The sequence below is a fragment of the Bos grunniens genome, chromosome 15 (genome assembly GCF_055505025.1).
Source record: "Bos grunniens cultivar Pamir isolate PY7600 chromosome 15, Bosgru_T2T1.0, whole genome shotgun sequence".
In the NCBI taxonomy this organism is placed as follows: domain Eukaryota; kingdom Metazoa; phylum Chordata; class Mammalia; order Artiodactyla; family Bovidae; genus Bos; species Bos grunniens.
In genome coordinates, this window is record NC_141179.1 from 56,876,841 (window position 1) to 56,893,111 (window position 16,271).

Consider the following 16,271-nt stretch of genomic DNA (forward strand, 5'->3'; position numbering starts at 1 on the left):
TGGGAAAGGAATACATCAAGGCTGTATATTGTCACCCTGCTTATTTAACTTGTATACAGTGTACATTATGTGAAATGCCAGACTGGATGATACACAAGCTGGAATCAAGATTGCTGGGAGAAATGTCAATAACCTCAGATATGCAGAAGACACCACCTTTATGGCAGAAAGCTAAGAAGAACTAAAGAACCTTTTGATGAAAGTAAAAGAAGAGAGTGAAAAGGCTGGCAAAAAACTCAACATTCAGAAAAATAAGATCATGACATCCGGTCCCATCACTCCATGGCAACTAGATGGGGAAACAATGGAAACAGTGGCAGACTTTATTTTTTGAGGCTCCAAAATCACTGAAGATGGTGACCACAGCCATGAAATTAAAAGATGCTTGCTCCTTGGAAGAAAAGCTCTGACCAACCTCGACAGCTTATTAAAAAGCAGAGACAAGGTCCCTCTAGTCAAAGCTGTGGTTTTTCTAGTAGTCATATATAGATGTGAAATTGGACTATAAAGAAAACTAAGCACTGAAGAACTGATGCTTTTGAACTGTGTTGTTGGAGAAGACTCTTCAGAGTCCCTTGAACTGCAAAGAGATCCAACCAGTCAATCCTAAAGGTTGTCAGTCCTGAATATTCACTGGAAGGACTGATGCTGAAGCTGAATCTCTAATACTTTGGCCGACTGATGCTAAGAACTGACTCATTGGAAAAGACCCTGATGCTGGGAAAGAGTGAAGGCAGGAGGAGAAGGGGAAGACAGAGGATGAGATGGTTGGATGGCATCACTGACTCGATGGACATGAGTTTGAGCCAGCTCTGTGAGTTGGTGATGGACAGGGAAGCCTGGCATGCTGCAGTCCATGGGGTCACAAAGAGTCAGACACGATTGAGCAACTGAACTGAACTGAACCATCATGATATATTTTGGTATACAAATTGTCTCAGATTTCGCCATTGGAGCAATTTCAGGCTGGTATCTATGCCCTTTTGACCTGTTCCCATCACTCTTTGAATATGTTTTACTTTTTGGCACAAGAAGATGTTCTTGACTCATCTTGTTCTTTCCCTGCTCCAGGCCTGATCTCCATGGAGCCTTGGTTTCTTTTATTGGAGAATGGAATTTAGAAACCAGATCCAAGTGCTGGATATGTGGTTACATATGTCTCTCCTCTATTAGACTGAGCTGTTTGCAGTCAGAAATAGGGTATCTTTTCATCTTTGAATGACAGATGCCTAGTCCAGTTACTGTCACACAGTCTGTGTTCAATAATTTGTGGTTGTTTAGTCGCTCAGTTGTGTCTGACTCTTTTGCGACCCTGTGGACTGTAGCTCACCAGGCTTCTCTGTGGGATTTCACAGGCAAGAATACTGGAGTGGGTTGCCAGTTACTTCTCCAGGAGATCTTCCTGACCCAGGAATAAAACCTGTGTCTCTTGCATCCCAGGCAGTTTCTTTACTGCTGAGTCACTCAGAATTCTCATTCAGTAAGTACTTGTTAGAAAATAAAGTGGCCAGTTATTTGGAACCCCTCTCTATGTTTTTGCTTGATCCACGGAATAGAACATAATGAATAAGTCATGGAGAATGTAGCTCTGAAGAAATATTGAAAGTCAATCTCCCTCATTATCAAAATAATTATTGTATATCTACAGTTTTTGACTTCCCTGGTGGCTCAGATTGGTAAAGCATCTGCCTGTATTGTGGGGACCTGGGTTCAATGCCTGAGTTGGAAAGATCCCCTGGAGAAATAAATGGCAACCCACTCCAGTACTCTTGCTTGGAAAATCCCATGGACAGAGGAGCCTGGTAGGCTACAGTCCACAGGGTCACAAAGAGTCGGACACGACTGAGCGACTTAACTTCATTTCACTTCACTTCACAGTTTTTCAGGTCCCACACTATAGCCTCAGCCTACTTAATTTGCCCTCTTTTACCTCTCTGTTTCATCTATCTTCAAATCTTTCCACATAGGCATCTTAATGCCACATCACAGAAGAAAAAATTGTTTTTCTGCCTTGCTCAAGTAATCTTTCTTTTTACTGATAAACAAAATCACAACATGCCTTTTTCCTAGGCTTCTTGGGGATAAGTACCAGGTCTCAGCTTACACACAGTATATTTCTATGATGCTTTAGCAGCGAGAAAATGCAAATATTATTTTTATTATACTCTTTGGAGTTTGGAGATTGAAAAAATTATTAAATATGGATAGAGATGAAAATTCCTTATAGTAATCTTTTAAAATGAAAATTATAGAGAATGGGAAAGTACATTCTGTTATCTTTTTATTTAAAAATGAATAATCTTAGAAGACTCTTGAGAGTCCCTTGGACAGCAAGGAGATCAAGGCAGTCAATCCTAAAGGAAATCAACCCTGAATATTCATTTGAAGGACTGTGGCTGGAGCTCCAGCTCCAATACTTTGGTCACCTGATGCAAGAAACAACTCGTTGGAAAAGACCCTGATGCTAGGGAAAATTGAGGGCAAGAGGAGAATGGAGTGACAGAGGTTCAGATGGTTGGATGGCATCCCTGACTCAATGGACATGAGTTTGAGCAAACTCCGGGAGATAAGTAAAGTATAGAGAAGCCTGGGGTGCTGCAGGTCATGAGGTTGCAAAGAGTCAGGCATAACTTAGTAACTGAACAACAACAACAGTCTTTGAATATGTATAAAAAAAGGGTTATATGGACACTCCTAGCTCTAAGAAAACCTAGGAAATCAAGCTTTTATAGCTGGACATATAACCATCCTAATAAGATCAGTCTTTTATAAAGACAGAGGCAGGAGTAGATACTGAGTAGGCCACTACAGGCTCTGCCTCAGGTTTCTAGGGGAGAATAAAAATATATAGGATAGCCAGGCCATGGAAGCAGCCTAGATGTCCGTCAGCAGACGAATGGATAAGAGAGCTGTGGTACGTATACACAATGGAATATTACTCAGCTATTAAAAAGAATGCATTTGAATCAGTTCTAATGAGGTGGATGAAACTGGAGCCTATTATACAGAGTGAAGTAAGTCAGAAAGAAAAATACCAGTATATTAACACATATATATGGAATTTAGAAAGATGGTAACGATGACCCTATATGCGAGACTGCAAAAGAGACACAGAGGTAAAGAACAGACTTTTGGACTCTGGGTGAAGGCGAGGGTGGGATGATTTGAGAGAATAGCATTGTATCATGTATATTATCATATGTGAAATAGATCGCCAGTCCAGGTTTGATGCATGAGACAGGGTGCTCAGGGCTGGTACACTGGGATGACCCTGAGGGATGGGATGGGAGGGGGGTTCAGGATGGGAAACACATGTACACCCATGGCTGATTCATGTCAGTATATGGCAAAAACCACTACAATATTGTAAAGTAATTAGCCTCCAATTAAAACAAATAAATTAAAAAAATATATATAGGATAGAGATCTTTGTGAAGAAGAGAAAATTTATTTGGAAAATCCTCATTGTACTTCCAGGGTATAGGTTGTTATCCACCATTAGATATGTTTAACATGCTCTCTGAATCATCCATTTCTTTTGACTTCTCTATGCTAATAATTTGTAAATCTGTTAATTAAGCTCAGTTTTTTCTTCTAAGATTTAGATCCAAGTATCCAACTCCTGTTACAGATCTCCGCTTGGCTATCTAACTGACACCTCAAAGTCTGAACATACACAGAAATGAAATAAACATTTTCATCCCTTGTCTTTGTTTTCATATTATTATTTAACCCAATAAACAGTTTATGCACTCAACTGCCCAAGTCATAAACCAGGCCATCATAGATGTTCCCAACTTTTCAGTTCAGTTCAGTTCAGTTCAGTCGCTCAGTCATGTCTGACTCTTTGCGACCCCATGAATCAGCACGCCAGGCCTCCCTGTCCATCACCAACTCCTGGAGTTCACTGAGACTCACATCCATCAAGTCAGTGATGCCATCCAGCCATCTCATCCTCTGTCGTCCCCTTCTCCTCCTGCCCCCAATCCCTCCCAGCATCAGAGTCTTTTCCAATGAGTCAACTCTTTGCATGAGGTGGCCAAAGTACTGGAGTTTCAGCTTCAGCATCATTCCTTCCAAAGAAATCCCAGGGCTGATCTTCAGAATGGACTGGTTGGATCTCCTTGTAGTCCAAGGGACTCTCAAGAGTCTTCTCCAACACCACAGTTCAAAAGCATCAATTCTTTGGCGCTCAGCCTTCTTCACAGTCCAACTCTCACATCCATACATGACCACAGGAATTTATACCATATCTTAAAGTTGTTCTAAACCTTATTATCTCCCTAATCTATCCATTTTTCTCCTTTCCCATTGATACTACCCTAATTCAGGCCCCCGTGTCTCACCTAGGTCACTACAATATCTTGTCAGTGGTCAGTTTTCCATTAGTCTCACCTCCTAATTCATTCTCTGTCTACCATGACAGGGACATCTTTCTAATACATGAGTGATTATATTGAGCTACTGCTGAAACTTTTATTGACTTTGCATTGTTCTTTACATAAAGTCCCAACTCCTTAACATGACTTGTAAAGCAGATTTGATCTCTGCTTACCTTCTAACTTCATTTTCCTTGCTCTTCTCTCCAATAAGTATGTCCTAGACAGCATTACTTTTTTCTAGTCCCCACAGTGTAAGCTATGCCAGTTACTCTCTTCCACCTTCTTTTAATAATGTTTGTTATTACTAATAATTCTTGTCCTACTAATACTTCTGTTATAAAATTAAACATTATATCCTCCAAAAAGTCTTTCTTTTTTTCTTTCAGTTTTATTGAGACATAAATTACATACAGCACTGTATAATTTTAAAGTGTATAACATAATGATTTGACTTACATACGTCATGAAATGATTGCCACAGTAGGTTTAGTGAACATCATCTCATAGAGATACAGTATATTAATGAAATTAAAATAATTTTTCCTTGTGATGAGAACTCTTAGAATTTACTCTTGTCAACTTTTATATGTAACATATAGCAGTGTTAATTACATCTCATGTTATACATTACATCCCTAATCCATGGAAATCTCTTTGATCTGCATAAGTTTAGATTAGGTGGCCTTCCTATGTGCTTGCAAAATGCTCTGTTCAGTCCCTGTCACAGAGATAAAATACTACATTTTAACTGCATGGTTACTTATCCCTCTCCTCACCAGGTTGTAATTGCAGGGATTATGACCTTTCTATTCACTGTTATAGCAGCATAGCTGCAATTACTGATTCAGGTGGGCAGTCAGTCTCTGAAGTGAAGTGAAGTGAAAGTTGCTCAGTCGTGTTCGACTCTTTGCAACCCCATATACAGTCCATGGAATTCTCCAGGCCAGAATACTGGAATGGGTAGCCTTTCCCTTCTCCAGGGGATCTTCCCAACCCAGGGATCAAACCCAGGTCTTCCACAATGCAGGCAGATTCTTTACCAGCTGAGCCACAAGGCAAGCCCAAGAACACTAGAGTGGGTATCCTATCCCTTCTCCAGAAGATCTTCCCGACCCAAGAATTGAACCGGGTCTCCTGCATTGCAGGTGGATTCTTTACCTACTGAGCTATCAGGGAAGCCCAGGTATCAGTCTCTAATAGACTTTAATCTAATACTGTGTTTATTTATTTTTATTGTAAAATACATGGTAGAGGATACAACAAGTATAACATTTTCATCTTATCAAGAAATTCAGAGCTAGCTTTATACACATACGTTGTGTATCAGATACACGTTTTGCCCTCTCATTCATGTACGTGTGTACATCTGCCAGGTTTGAAAGCTAAGAGTAATGGAAGTCACTGTAAAGAAGCAACAGCCCCTTTTTTCTTTCTTTCCTCCCCCTCACCATTCTTTATTATGGGCATCTTTTATACTGTTCTCATGTAGTCCCCAAGCCTGCAACATGTGCAGTCCTTGACAACAACAAAAGCAGACACAACACTCCTCATTTATCTTACCTGTTGTTTTCAAGGCTGGGAGACCTGAGGTCATTCTCAACCAGGCCCACACCATCCCAGGCTGTATATTAAGCCTCTACGCATAACATTATCTCCCCAGGGACTAGTGCAATGCTCAATAGATATGGTTGGATTCTATGTAGTAAAACACAACTAGTAGGCAAGAATCATAGCAGGGCCTTATAAGAGAGTCCAAAATAGAAAGGGTGAAAGTGGAAAAATATATATCATGCAAATGCTAAGCAAAAGAAAATATGATATAGTATCAGACAAAATAGGCTTTAAGCGGGGAAAATATTTCTGTTGATAGAAAAGAATTACTTTGTAGTATTAAAAGTGTTCAATTTGGAAAATTATAATTTAATTTATAATTTAATTTAATTTATAATTTATGTACCTTTAATATATATTGGAGAAGGAAATGGCAATCCACTCCAGTACTATTGCCTGGAAAATCCCATGGACAGAGGACCCTGGTAGGCTACAGTCCATGGGGTCGCAAAGAGTCGGACATGACTGAGCGACTTCACTTTAATATATATAATACCTCAAAATATATAATGAAAAAATTGACTAAACTAGAAGAAAAACTAGAGAAATCTATAACCTTAGGTTACTTTAGTGCACAATTATCAGTACCTTATAGAAGATACAGAAGACCAACAATATGATTAAAAAATTTTGACCTATAGAGCAAATGTAAAATATTACACCCAACAATTGCAGAAACACTTTTTGTTCCACATTTACAGAAATTGACTATATACTTGTTCATACAGTAAGTCTTAACAAATTTCAGATGACTTAATCGGAGTATAATTTCTGACTATAAAGCAATTATATTAGAATTTAAGTAATATAATTTTAAATAACATGGATCAGAGAAATCCTAGAAATTGGAATTGAATTGAATCAATGGAAAACAGTTTGACACTTCTAGTAATTTTGATAATAATATGCCCTCTGATCCAGCAACTACATCCCTAGGTACATACTCTGGAGAAGTTTTTGTATGTGTGCAGTAGAATGTGTGAAACCAATACAATATTGTAAAGTTAAAAAATAAAATTAAATTTTAAAAATAAAGTTAAATAAATAAAAACAGAATTTAAAAAAAAAGAGAATGTTCATAACATTGAAAACTAGAAATAACCCAAAAATGTCCATCAGCATAGCAATTGGTAAATAAGTTGTGATGTTTATTTGTGTGATGTCAAAAGTGATTGAACCATGGCAACATATAACTAGATCTTAAAAGACAAAAACAAATGTATGTAATGTTATTCTATTGTAAATTAAAATTAAAAATTTAAAAACCTATATTTAGGAGTGCATATTTAGGAGACCAGTTTAATTTAGTAAATATGTAAGGAAAAGGAAAATGTTTATTTAAAAAATCAGAGTGGTTTTCTCTAAGGAGTAGGGGAGAGAGTTGGACTGGGAAGAGACAACATATATCTTGACCTGAATGGTACCCATTTATTGGCTTTATAAATATTTGTTACGTTATACCTTTATATTCTATAAAGTTTTCTTGTATTTAATAATTCACACTCTTAAAAGCTAAATTTTCCCACTAGTTTCAGGTTTCCAGTTGGTAATACCTATCCAGTGCTCAGTATAGAAGAGAAAGAGGTTAGTTGTTGGAACCAAGTCTGAGAAGATGTGGGAACATATAGAATAAAGAACACAGGGGAGTGGACTAACCTCAGTCAAGAAAAAAATGGGCATCTCTTTCTTTGAAAACTAGGAATGGGAGAAAGAATACAGGGAGAGGATGCAGAAACACTTAGGAGGAGAGTTTAAAAGAGTCCAGATATATAAGACAGGAAGTAGAATCATTTGCTAAAAGTGAACCTAACAAAAAGGGAGGGATATCTAGGGAGTATGAAGCAGAAATACAGCATTTATTCAGGTTTCAGCAGATATTTAAAATTTCTCGTAACCATTCAGAGTTAAAATTAATGCGGGACTTCTGATATTGGTTATTCACAAGCAGGATCTTTCCTCAAAGGTTAGTATGACTCTTAATTATTTAATTATATTAACACATATGTTCTTTAAAATGTAATGAAAAATAATAAATGTTTACATTTAACTTGGAGGGCTGTTTTTGTAGGCAAAGTATACTTCCACTGCCAAAGAATGATGATCTTAAGAACTTCATTTTTCCTTTCTTCTTCAGGTCATGTATGGAATGTTGGTCTTCACTTTAGTGGTTCGATCTATTTATATTGTTACATGGTAAGTAGTTTGGATCAAAAGAGTATACTTAGGTGGTAAATCTATAGCCTAATTGAAATAACTCATAAAATCCAACTCCAGAAGGGATATTGATAGAAAACTTATAACCCAACATTTATTATGGTAGATTGCAAGGAATACTAATTCTTTAAGCAAGTTGTTAATAGGCATCATGTGAAAGCAAGACTTTTAAAATAAAAGAAATTTGAGGAAAGCTGTGTGTGATGGCCTCCTTTTGAGTATTTATAATGTACATGAGTATATTAAAGGACTTGAAAACTCCTACAGTAGAAAGGAAAATAATTGTTTTTATGTTTCTCAAACTACTGCAGACTATGTCTCAAGAAAGGCTGTCTGTGTCACAGAGAAACAGTGTTCCAGAAAAATCATTTAGGAAGTAGGCATAAACTTTATAGAGTTTGTGAAAAATAAAATATTTCATGTGAGTACCTGACACAGGGCCTCACCATATAGCAGGTGCTCAGTAGGTAAATAGTATATGATTTATGGGTTTGTTCCTTTTTTTTTCTCTTTTATTTAAACTTTTTATTTTGAGATAATTGTAGAAACAAATGCATTTGTAAGAAATTAAATAGAGGTCATCTGTACTCTTTACCAATTTCTTCAAGTGACAATGTCTTGCAAAACTATTCTGCAATATCATAACAGGATTTGACGTTGACAGAGTCAAGATACAGAACAATTCTATCACCCTGTGTTGTCTTTCTGTAGGCACATCCACTTTTGCTCCTGCCCTATCCCCTCACTAGCTATCCTTAACCCCTAGCAACCACTAATCTGCCCTTCATTTCTCTAATTTTTTCATTTTAAGAGTGTTATATAAATGGAGTCATACAGTATATATAACCAGTGGGACTGACCTTTTGCATTCAGCGTAATTCACTGGAGATTGATACAAGTGATTGAATATATCAGTAGTTTGTCCCTTTTTATTGTGGATAATATTTCATGATATGGGTGTACCACAGGTTAATCATTCACCTGTTGAATGACACCTGAATTTATAGTTTTTTATTTCTAGTTTCTTACTGTTACAAATAAGTCTGCTATGAAAATTTGTTTACAGATAAGTTTTCATTTCTCTGGAATAAATGCCCAGAATGCAATTACTTGGTATGATAGTTGTATATTTAGTTCTTTTTAAACCTGCCAGACTGTTTTCCAGAGTGGCTGTTCGGTTTTGCATTCCCACTAGCACTGTATGTGTGAGGCATTCTCTCTGCATCCTTGCCGACATTTGGTATTGTCACTATTTTTAATTTTAGCCATTCTTATAGATAAGTACTGATATCTTATTGTGGTTTTAAGTCGCATTTCCCTAATGGGTATTGATGTTGAACATATTTTCATGTGCCTACTTGCCATCTCTATGTCCTTTTTGGTGAAATGTCTGTTCCTGTCTTTGTCTATTTTCTAATGAGATTGTTTCTCTCTTTTTCCAGTTGAGTTTTGAGCATTCTTTGTATATTGTAGATACTAATCCTTCCTCAAATATGTGGCTCACAAATATTTTCTCACAATCTATACTAGTCTTTCCATGGTCTTCACGTGGTCTTTCACAGAGCAAAAGTTTTTAATTTTTATGAAGTCAGTTTATCAGTTTTCCTTTTATATATCACACTTGGGTGTCCAGTCTAAGGACTCTATGCCTAACCCTAGGTTTTCCCTTGTTTTTTTACTAAAAGTTTTGTATAGTTTTACATTTTACATGGAACTTTATTTTGAGTTAATTTTTATATAAGGGTAAGGATTAGCTTGAGGTCCATTTTTTAGCCTTTAGATATCCAACTACTCCAAGACCACTGGTTGAAATGGCCATTTTTTCAATGAATTGCTTTTGCACCTTCCTCAAAAATTATTTGAATATATTTATGTGGATGTATTTCTGAGTTTTAGAATTCTATTCTACTGATTTTGGTGTCTATTCTTCTACCAATCCTATACTCTATTGATTACTGTACCTGTAGAATAACTCTTCAAATCATATAGATTGATCCCTCTCACTTTGCTTTCAAATTGTTTGTGCTATTTGGATTTCTTTGCCTTTCATACAAGTTTTAGAATAATGTCTATATTTAAAATCTTATTGGGATTTTGATAGGAATTGCACATTGCATTGAATCATCATATCTATTTATGAAGAATTGACATCTTTACTATGTTGAGTCTTCCAGTCTATGAACACTATGTGTCTTATGTGTCTCTTCATTTATTTGGATAATCTTTGATTTCTTCCATCAGCATTTTGGAGTTTTGATATTTTTTTTTTAAACAATGGTATTGTATTTTTAAATTTTGCTGTCCAAACATTTATTATGTATAAACATAGCATATTAATAATAGTACCAGAGAGATCAAGATGACAGAATAGAAGGACATGGAGCTCACCTTCTCCCACAGATACATCTCACAGAACAGTTCTCATAATGACTACTGAACACTGCAAAAGATCTCATACAACGAAAGCTGCAAGAAAGTTCACCATGTAACTGTGTAAAACAAAAGGAAAAAAAAAATACAGAATTGGGCTTTGACCTACACCCTGGGAGGGAACTATGAAACAGGAAAGATTCCCTCATCCTGGGAATGCCCTTCCTCAGCTGGGAGATCAGTCAGGACAGAAAGGGAGCATCGGAGCTTCAAAGGAGTGTACAGCAATTGGCTTGTGGCAGGCAAAACAGAGAGAGACCAGTACAGAAGATCTGACCACCATGCTGCACCCCCTAGCCTGAGACATGCATCCGCTGTTACATGTAGGGGCTGAGTGCTGAAATTCGGGCTTCAGCAGACAAACCTGGGGAGAGGACTGGACTGGGGTTGGCTATATGGAGACAGCCTGAAGAAGCTGGAGTGTGGCCCAGGCCACAACTGGGAGTATGTACAAGATGGAGCCCATGTCCACCATAGAAGCCCCATTGTTAATGCACACACAAACAGAGGGGAGGGACCCTGCCATAGAAAACTTTTTTTCCTCTTTGTTCACAGCAGGCACAGTTCCCCCTCTATGAGCTCTAGGAGCTTGCAAGCCCTGGCAGTTGGCCATGCACTGAGGCAGGGCTGAAATCTGGGCTTGCAGCTTTGTGACTGATGGATTTACAACACTGGTGCCTTTGTAAGTTCAGTGCCTGCTGGACATCTCAGTGGATTACTTGTGCTCCTGAGCCTGGAGTGGGTCCAGATTTAGTGGCTGTTGGCTTTGCGGGCATGTAAATGCACACGTGGGCCAGGGTCTACACGGATTCCGTAGCTCCCATGGCAGTTCCAGGGGAGCATTATGGCAAGTCCCAGTGTCTGACTTTGGCAGATCTGGGCCAGTGGCTTTTGAGCACAGCAGCTGAGGGACATTCATACTGATTGCCTGCATTCCCATGACTGAAGCAGGGCCGAGGGTAGTGCCAACAATGAAGTACTTTGTGAGCCCACACAATGGTGGCAGATGACACCAGAGTCACATTCTGGTGGACAGCTCCTGTGGAGGAATACTCAGTGGTTCCTCTCCCAGCAGAAGCACGCCAGTTCCATGTACCCGACACTGAGTTTTGAATTGGATCTGGAGGTTTCTATTGGACTTCCCTGGTGGCTCAGATGGTAAAGTGTCTGTCCACAATGTCAGAGACCTGGGTTCGATCCCTGGGTTGGGAAGATTCCCTGGAGAAGGAAATGGCAACCCACTCCAGTACTTTTGCCTTGAAAATCCCATGGACAGAGGAGCTTGGTGCAGGCTACTATCCATGGGGTCGCAAAGAGTCGGGCATGACTGAGCGACTTCACTTTCACATTGGGGGTTTCTACTCCAACAACTGGGGAGCAGACCCTGCCCCTGACAGGGCTGTGACAGCCACAGAGTAAAGAGGAGGCCCTAGTCAACATACAGTGCAGGCTGTGGTCACCACAGCACCAACCCTTATGAAGGGAATAAGAGCCAGCACATACTGAGGAAAGACATGGCAGGCATCCATACTAAAAAACAAACTTTGCACCAAAAATATTAGTCTCATACAGGCTCCACGGGAATGTGAAAGTTGCTCAGTTGTGTCTGACTCTTTGTGACCCCATGGACTATACAGTCCATGGAATTCTCCAAGCCAGAATCCTGGAGTGGGTAGCCTTTCCCTTGTCCAGGGGATCTTCCCAACCCAGGATTTGAACCCAGGTCTCTCGCATTGCAGGTGGATTCTTTATCAGCTAAGCCACAAGGGAAGCCCAAGAATACTGGAGTGAGTAGCCTATCCCTTCTTCAGCGGATCTTCCCAACCCAGGAATCAAACCAGAGTCTCCTGCATTGAGGGTGGATTCTTTACCAACTGAGCTATTAGGGAAGCTCCTCCACAGGAATGTTCCTACATAAAAACAGCCCTTAAAGACCACAGTAGATAACTGCTCCTCCTAAATTCATAGAGAAATAGAGATAAAAAGAAGCAGAGGAAACACTGCCAATTAAAAGAACGAGAGAAGTCCCCTGAAAGAACAAAAAAACAGACCTCTCCTGTCTACTAGATCCCATGTTCAAAAAGGAGGTAGTAAAAATAGTGAAGGAATTAAGAAAGGCTATCAACAGAAATGTACATCACTGTAACATGGAACTAGAAACTATTAAGGGGAACAATTAAAACTAGAAAACTCATTTGCTGAAGATGGAAGCCAAGCTGAAGGCAGTGAATAGCAAACTAAATAATGCAGAAGATCAAACAAGTGATCTGGAAGATATAATAATGGAAATTACCCAATCAAAACAGCAGACAGAAAGACACACACACACACAAAATCAATATATAAGACCTTCTGGATAATATAAAGTGAGCCAGTCTGTGGAATAGGGATCCTAGAAGACAAAAAGGAAAGAGGGTTGAAATTATAGTTGAAGAAATTATGCCTGAAAACTTCCCAAACTTCAAGAAGGAAACAGATAGCCAGGCACAGGAAGCCCAGACAAGGAGAACCCAAACAAACCTACACCAAGACATGGTATAATTAAAATGGTGAAGATTAAAGATAATGAGGATTTTAAAGGCAGCTAGAGAAAAACAAAGAGTTAGTTATAAGGGAATCCTCATAAGGCTCTTGGCTCATTTCTCTACAGAAACATTCCAGTCAGAAGGGAGTGGCAATATATATTCAAAGTTCTGAAAATGAAAAGCCTGCAATCTGGAATACTCTACATAGCAAGATTATCATTCAGAATAGAAGGATAAAGAATTTATCAGACAAACAAAACCTAAAGGAATATAGTAGTACTAAACCTAACCTAAAAGAAATACTGAAAGGTTGTCTGTAAATAGGAAAGAAATAGGGAATTCCTAGCAGTCCAGCGGTTAGGACTCAACACTTTCAGGGCCGGTCCCAACATCAATTCCTGGTCGTGGAACTAAGATCCCGCAAGCCATGCAGCTTGGCATAATTAAATACATACATACATAGAAAAGAAGCAACAATCTATAGGAAAGAGAAAATCACGATTGGAAAATTGCTAAAATAAGGCAGAATTTAAAAAAACAAACAAAACTTTGTGAGAATAGTGATAACTGCAATGAACAGCAAAAGGATAAACATGAAGATGTTAGAGAAGACATCAAAATCATAAAATGTGGGAGAGGAGAGTAAGAAAACGTAGGATTTTTTTTTTTAAGCCCATATGACTACCAGTCTCAGGCAAATAGATACATTAATGGATTAATATACTTGGAAAACAGAGTAACCACAAATAAAAAACATAATTGATACAGAAACAACAAAAAGAACTCAAGCATAATACAAAAGAAAGTCATCAAACTACAAAAGGAAAAGGGAAAAAAGGAATAAAGAAGAAATACAAAATCTACTGGGAAGCAAGGTTTTAAATAGCAATAAATACATACATATCAATAATTACCTTAAATGTCAACGGACTAAAGACTCCAATCAAATACGTAAAGTGGCAGATTGGATAAAAAACAAGAGCCTACAATATATATGTTGCCTACAAGAGACCCTTTTTAGAGTGAAGGACACACATAGATTGAAAAGTGAGGGAATGAAAAAAATATGCACTCGGAAATGACAAGAAAGTGGCAATACTCAGTATCAGACAAAATAAACTTTAAATTAAAGGCTAGAAAGAAAGATAAGGAAGGCCACTAATGTTAAAAGGATCAACAAGGGAAGAGGATTTTATACTTTTATGCATCTACTATAGAAGAACCCAAATACTAACAGACAAAAAGGGAGAAATTGATGAGAATACAATAATAGTAGGATTTAACATCCCACTGACATCAGTGGGCATATCTTTCAGACAGAAACTCAGTAAGGCAACAGAGATCCTAAATGGCACAATAGAGCAGTTAGACTTAATTGGTTTTTAAAATTTTGATACATCTTGATATGGTGACATGACATAAAACCCAGGATACACATTCTTTTCAAGTGCACATGGAACATGATCTAGGATAGACTAGAAATCAGCCATAGAAAGAGAAACAAGGGGGGAAAAAGTTACTAAGTAACATGTTGCTAAAAAAACCAGTAGCTCAACTTGAAGAGGAAATTTAAAAATACCTTGAGATAATGTCAGTGAAAACACAACCATACAAAATTAAAAATGGGATGCAGCAAAAGCAGTCTTAAGAGGGAAGTTTATAGCAATATAGGCCTTCTTCAAAAAAAAAAAAAGAAAAAGAAGAAAAATCTCAAACAACCTAACCTATCATTGAAAAAAATTAGATAAAGAAGAAACCTAAAGTTAGCGAAGGAAGGAAATAGTAAAGGTGAGAGAGGAAATAAATAAAATAGAGATTAAAAAACAATAGAAAAAAATCAATAAAACCATGAGCTGTTTTTTTGAAAGGATAAACACAATTGACAAACCTCTACACAGTTCACTGAAAAGAAGAGATTCCCAAATAAACAAAATAAGAAATGAAAAAGGAGAAATTATATCTCATACTACCACAGAAATACAAAAAAAATAATAATAATAATAAGAGAATGCTATGAATGTTATATGCCAGCAAATTGGACAACCTAGAAGAAATGGATAAATTCCTAGAATCATGCAACCCACTAAAACTGAATCAAGAAGGAATAGATAATTTGAACAGACTTACTACATGAAGTGAAATAGAATCTGTAAAACAAAAAATATATACCTCCCTGCAAACAAATTCAGGACTGGATGGCTTCACTAGAGAATTCTAGGACCAAGCATGCAAAGACAAACTTATACTAGTACGTCTCAAAGTCTTCCAAAAAAGCGAAGAAGAAAGAAGACGCCTAAAGTCAGTCTTTGAAGCCACCACCACCCTGATACCAAAACCAGACAAGGACACTACCAAAAAAGAAAATTGTAGGCCAACATCACTGATAAACAGCAACACAGAAATCCTGAACAAAATATTAACAAACCGAATCTAACAGAACTGAAAAAAGATCAGATGCCATTATGAAACTGGATTCATCCCAGGTTACAAGGAGGTTCAATATAGACAAATCAATCAATGTGATCAGATCAGATCAGTCGCTCAGTCGTGTCCAACTCTTTGCAACCCCATGAATCGCAGCACCCCAGGCCTCCCTGTCCATCACCAACTCCCGGAGTTCACTGAGACTCACATCCATCGAGTCAGTGATGCCATCCAGCCATCTCATCCTCTGTCGTCCCCTTCTCTTGCCCCCAATCCCTCCCAGCATCAGAGTCTTTTCCAATGAGTCGACTCTTGACATGAGATGGCCAAAGTACTGGAGTTTCAGCTGTAGCATCATTCCTTCCAAAGAAATCCCAGGGCTGATCTTCAGAATGGACTGGTTGGATCTCCTTGCAGTCCAAGGGACTCTCAAGAGTCTTCTCCAACACCACAGTTCAAAAGCATCAATTCTTTGGCGCTCAGCCTTCTTCACAGTCCAACTCTCACATCCATACATGACCACAGGAAAAACCATAGCCTTAACTAGACGAACCTTTGTTGGCAAAGTAATGTCTCTGCCCTTGAATATCCTATCTAGGTTGGTCATAACTTTCCTTCCAAAGAGTAAGCGTCTTTTAATTTCATGGCTGCAGTCACCATCTGCAGTGATTTTGGAGCCCAGAAA

At 38.2% G+C, this 16,271-nt stretch overlaps 1 protein-coding gene across 9 annotated transcripts in view; it reads left to right on the forward strand.

Annotated features, from left to right (window-relative positions):
- The window catches only part of ACER3 (alkaline ceramidase 3), a 161,765-nt gene that overhangs the window by 110,082 nt on the left and 35,412 nt on the right, over positions 1-16,271 (forward strand). For all 9 annotated transcript variants that reach the window (XR_015142194.1, XR_015142195.1, XM_086340893.1 and 6 more), the window contains one exon: positions 8,128-8,186. Coding sequence is in view for 7 of the 9 variants with exons in the window: in XM_086340893.1 (XP_086197019.1) it covers positions 8,128-8,186 (59 nt within the window). In the remaining 2 variants the exon portion in view is untranslated. The remainder of the gene's footprint in view (positions 1-8,127; positions 8,187-16,271) is intronic.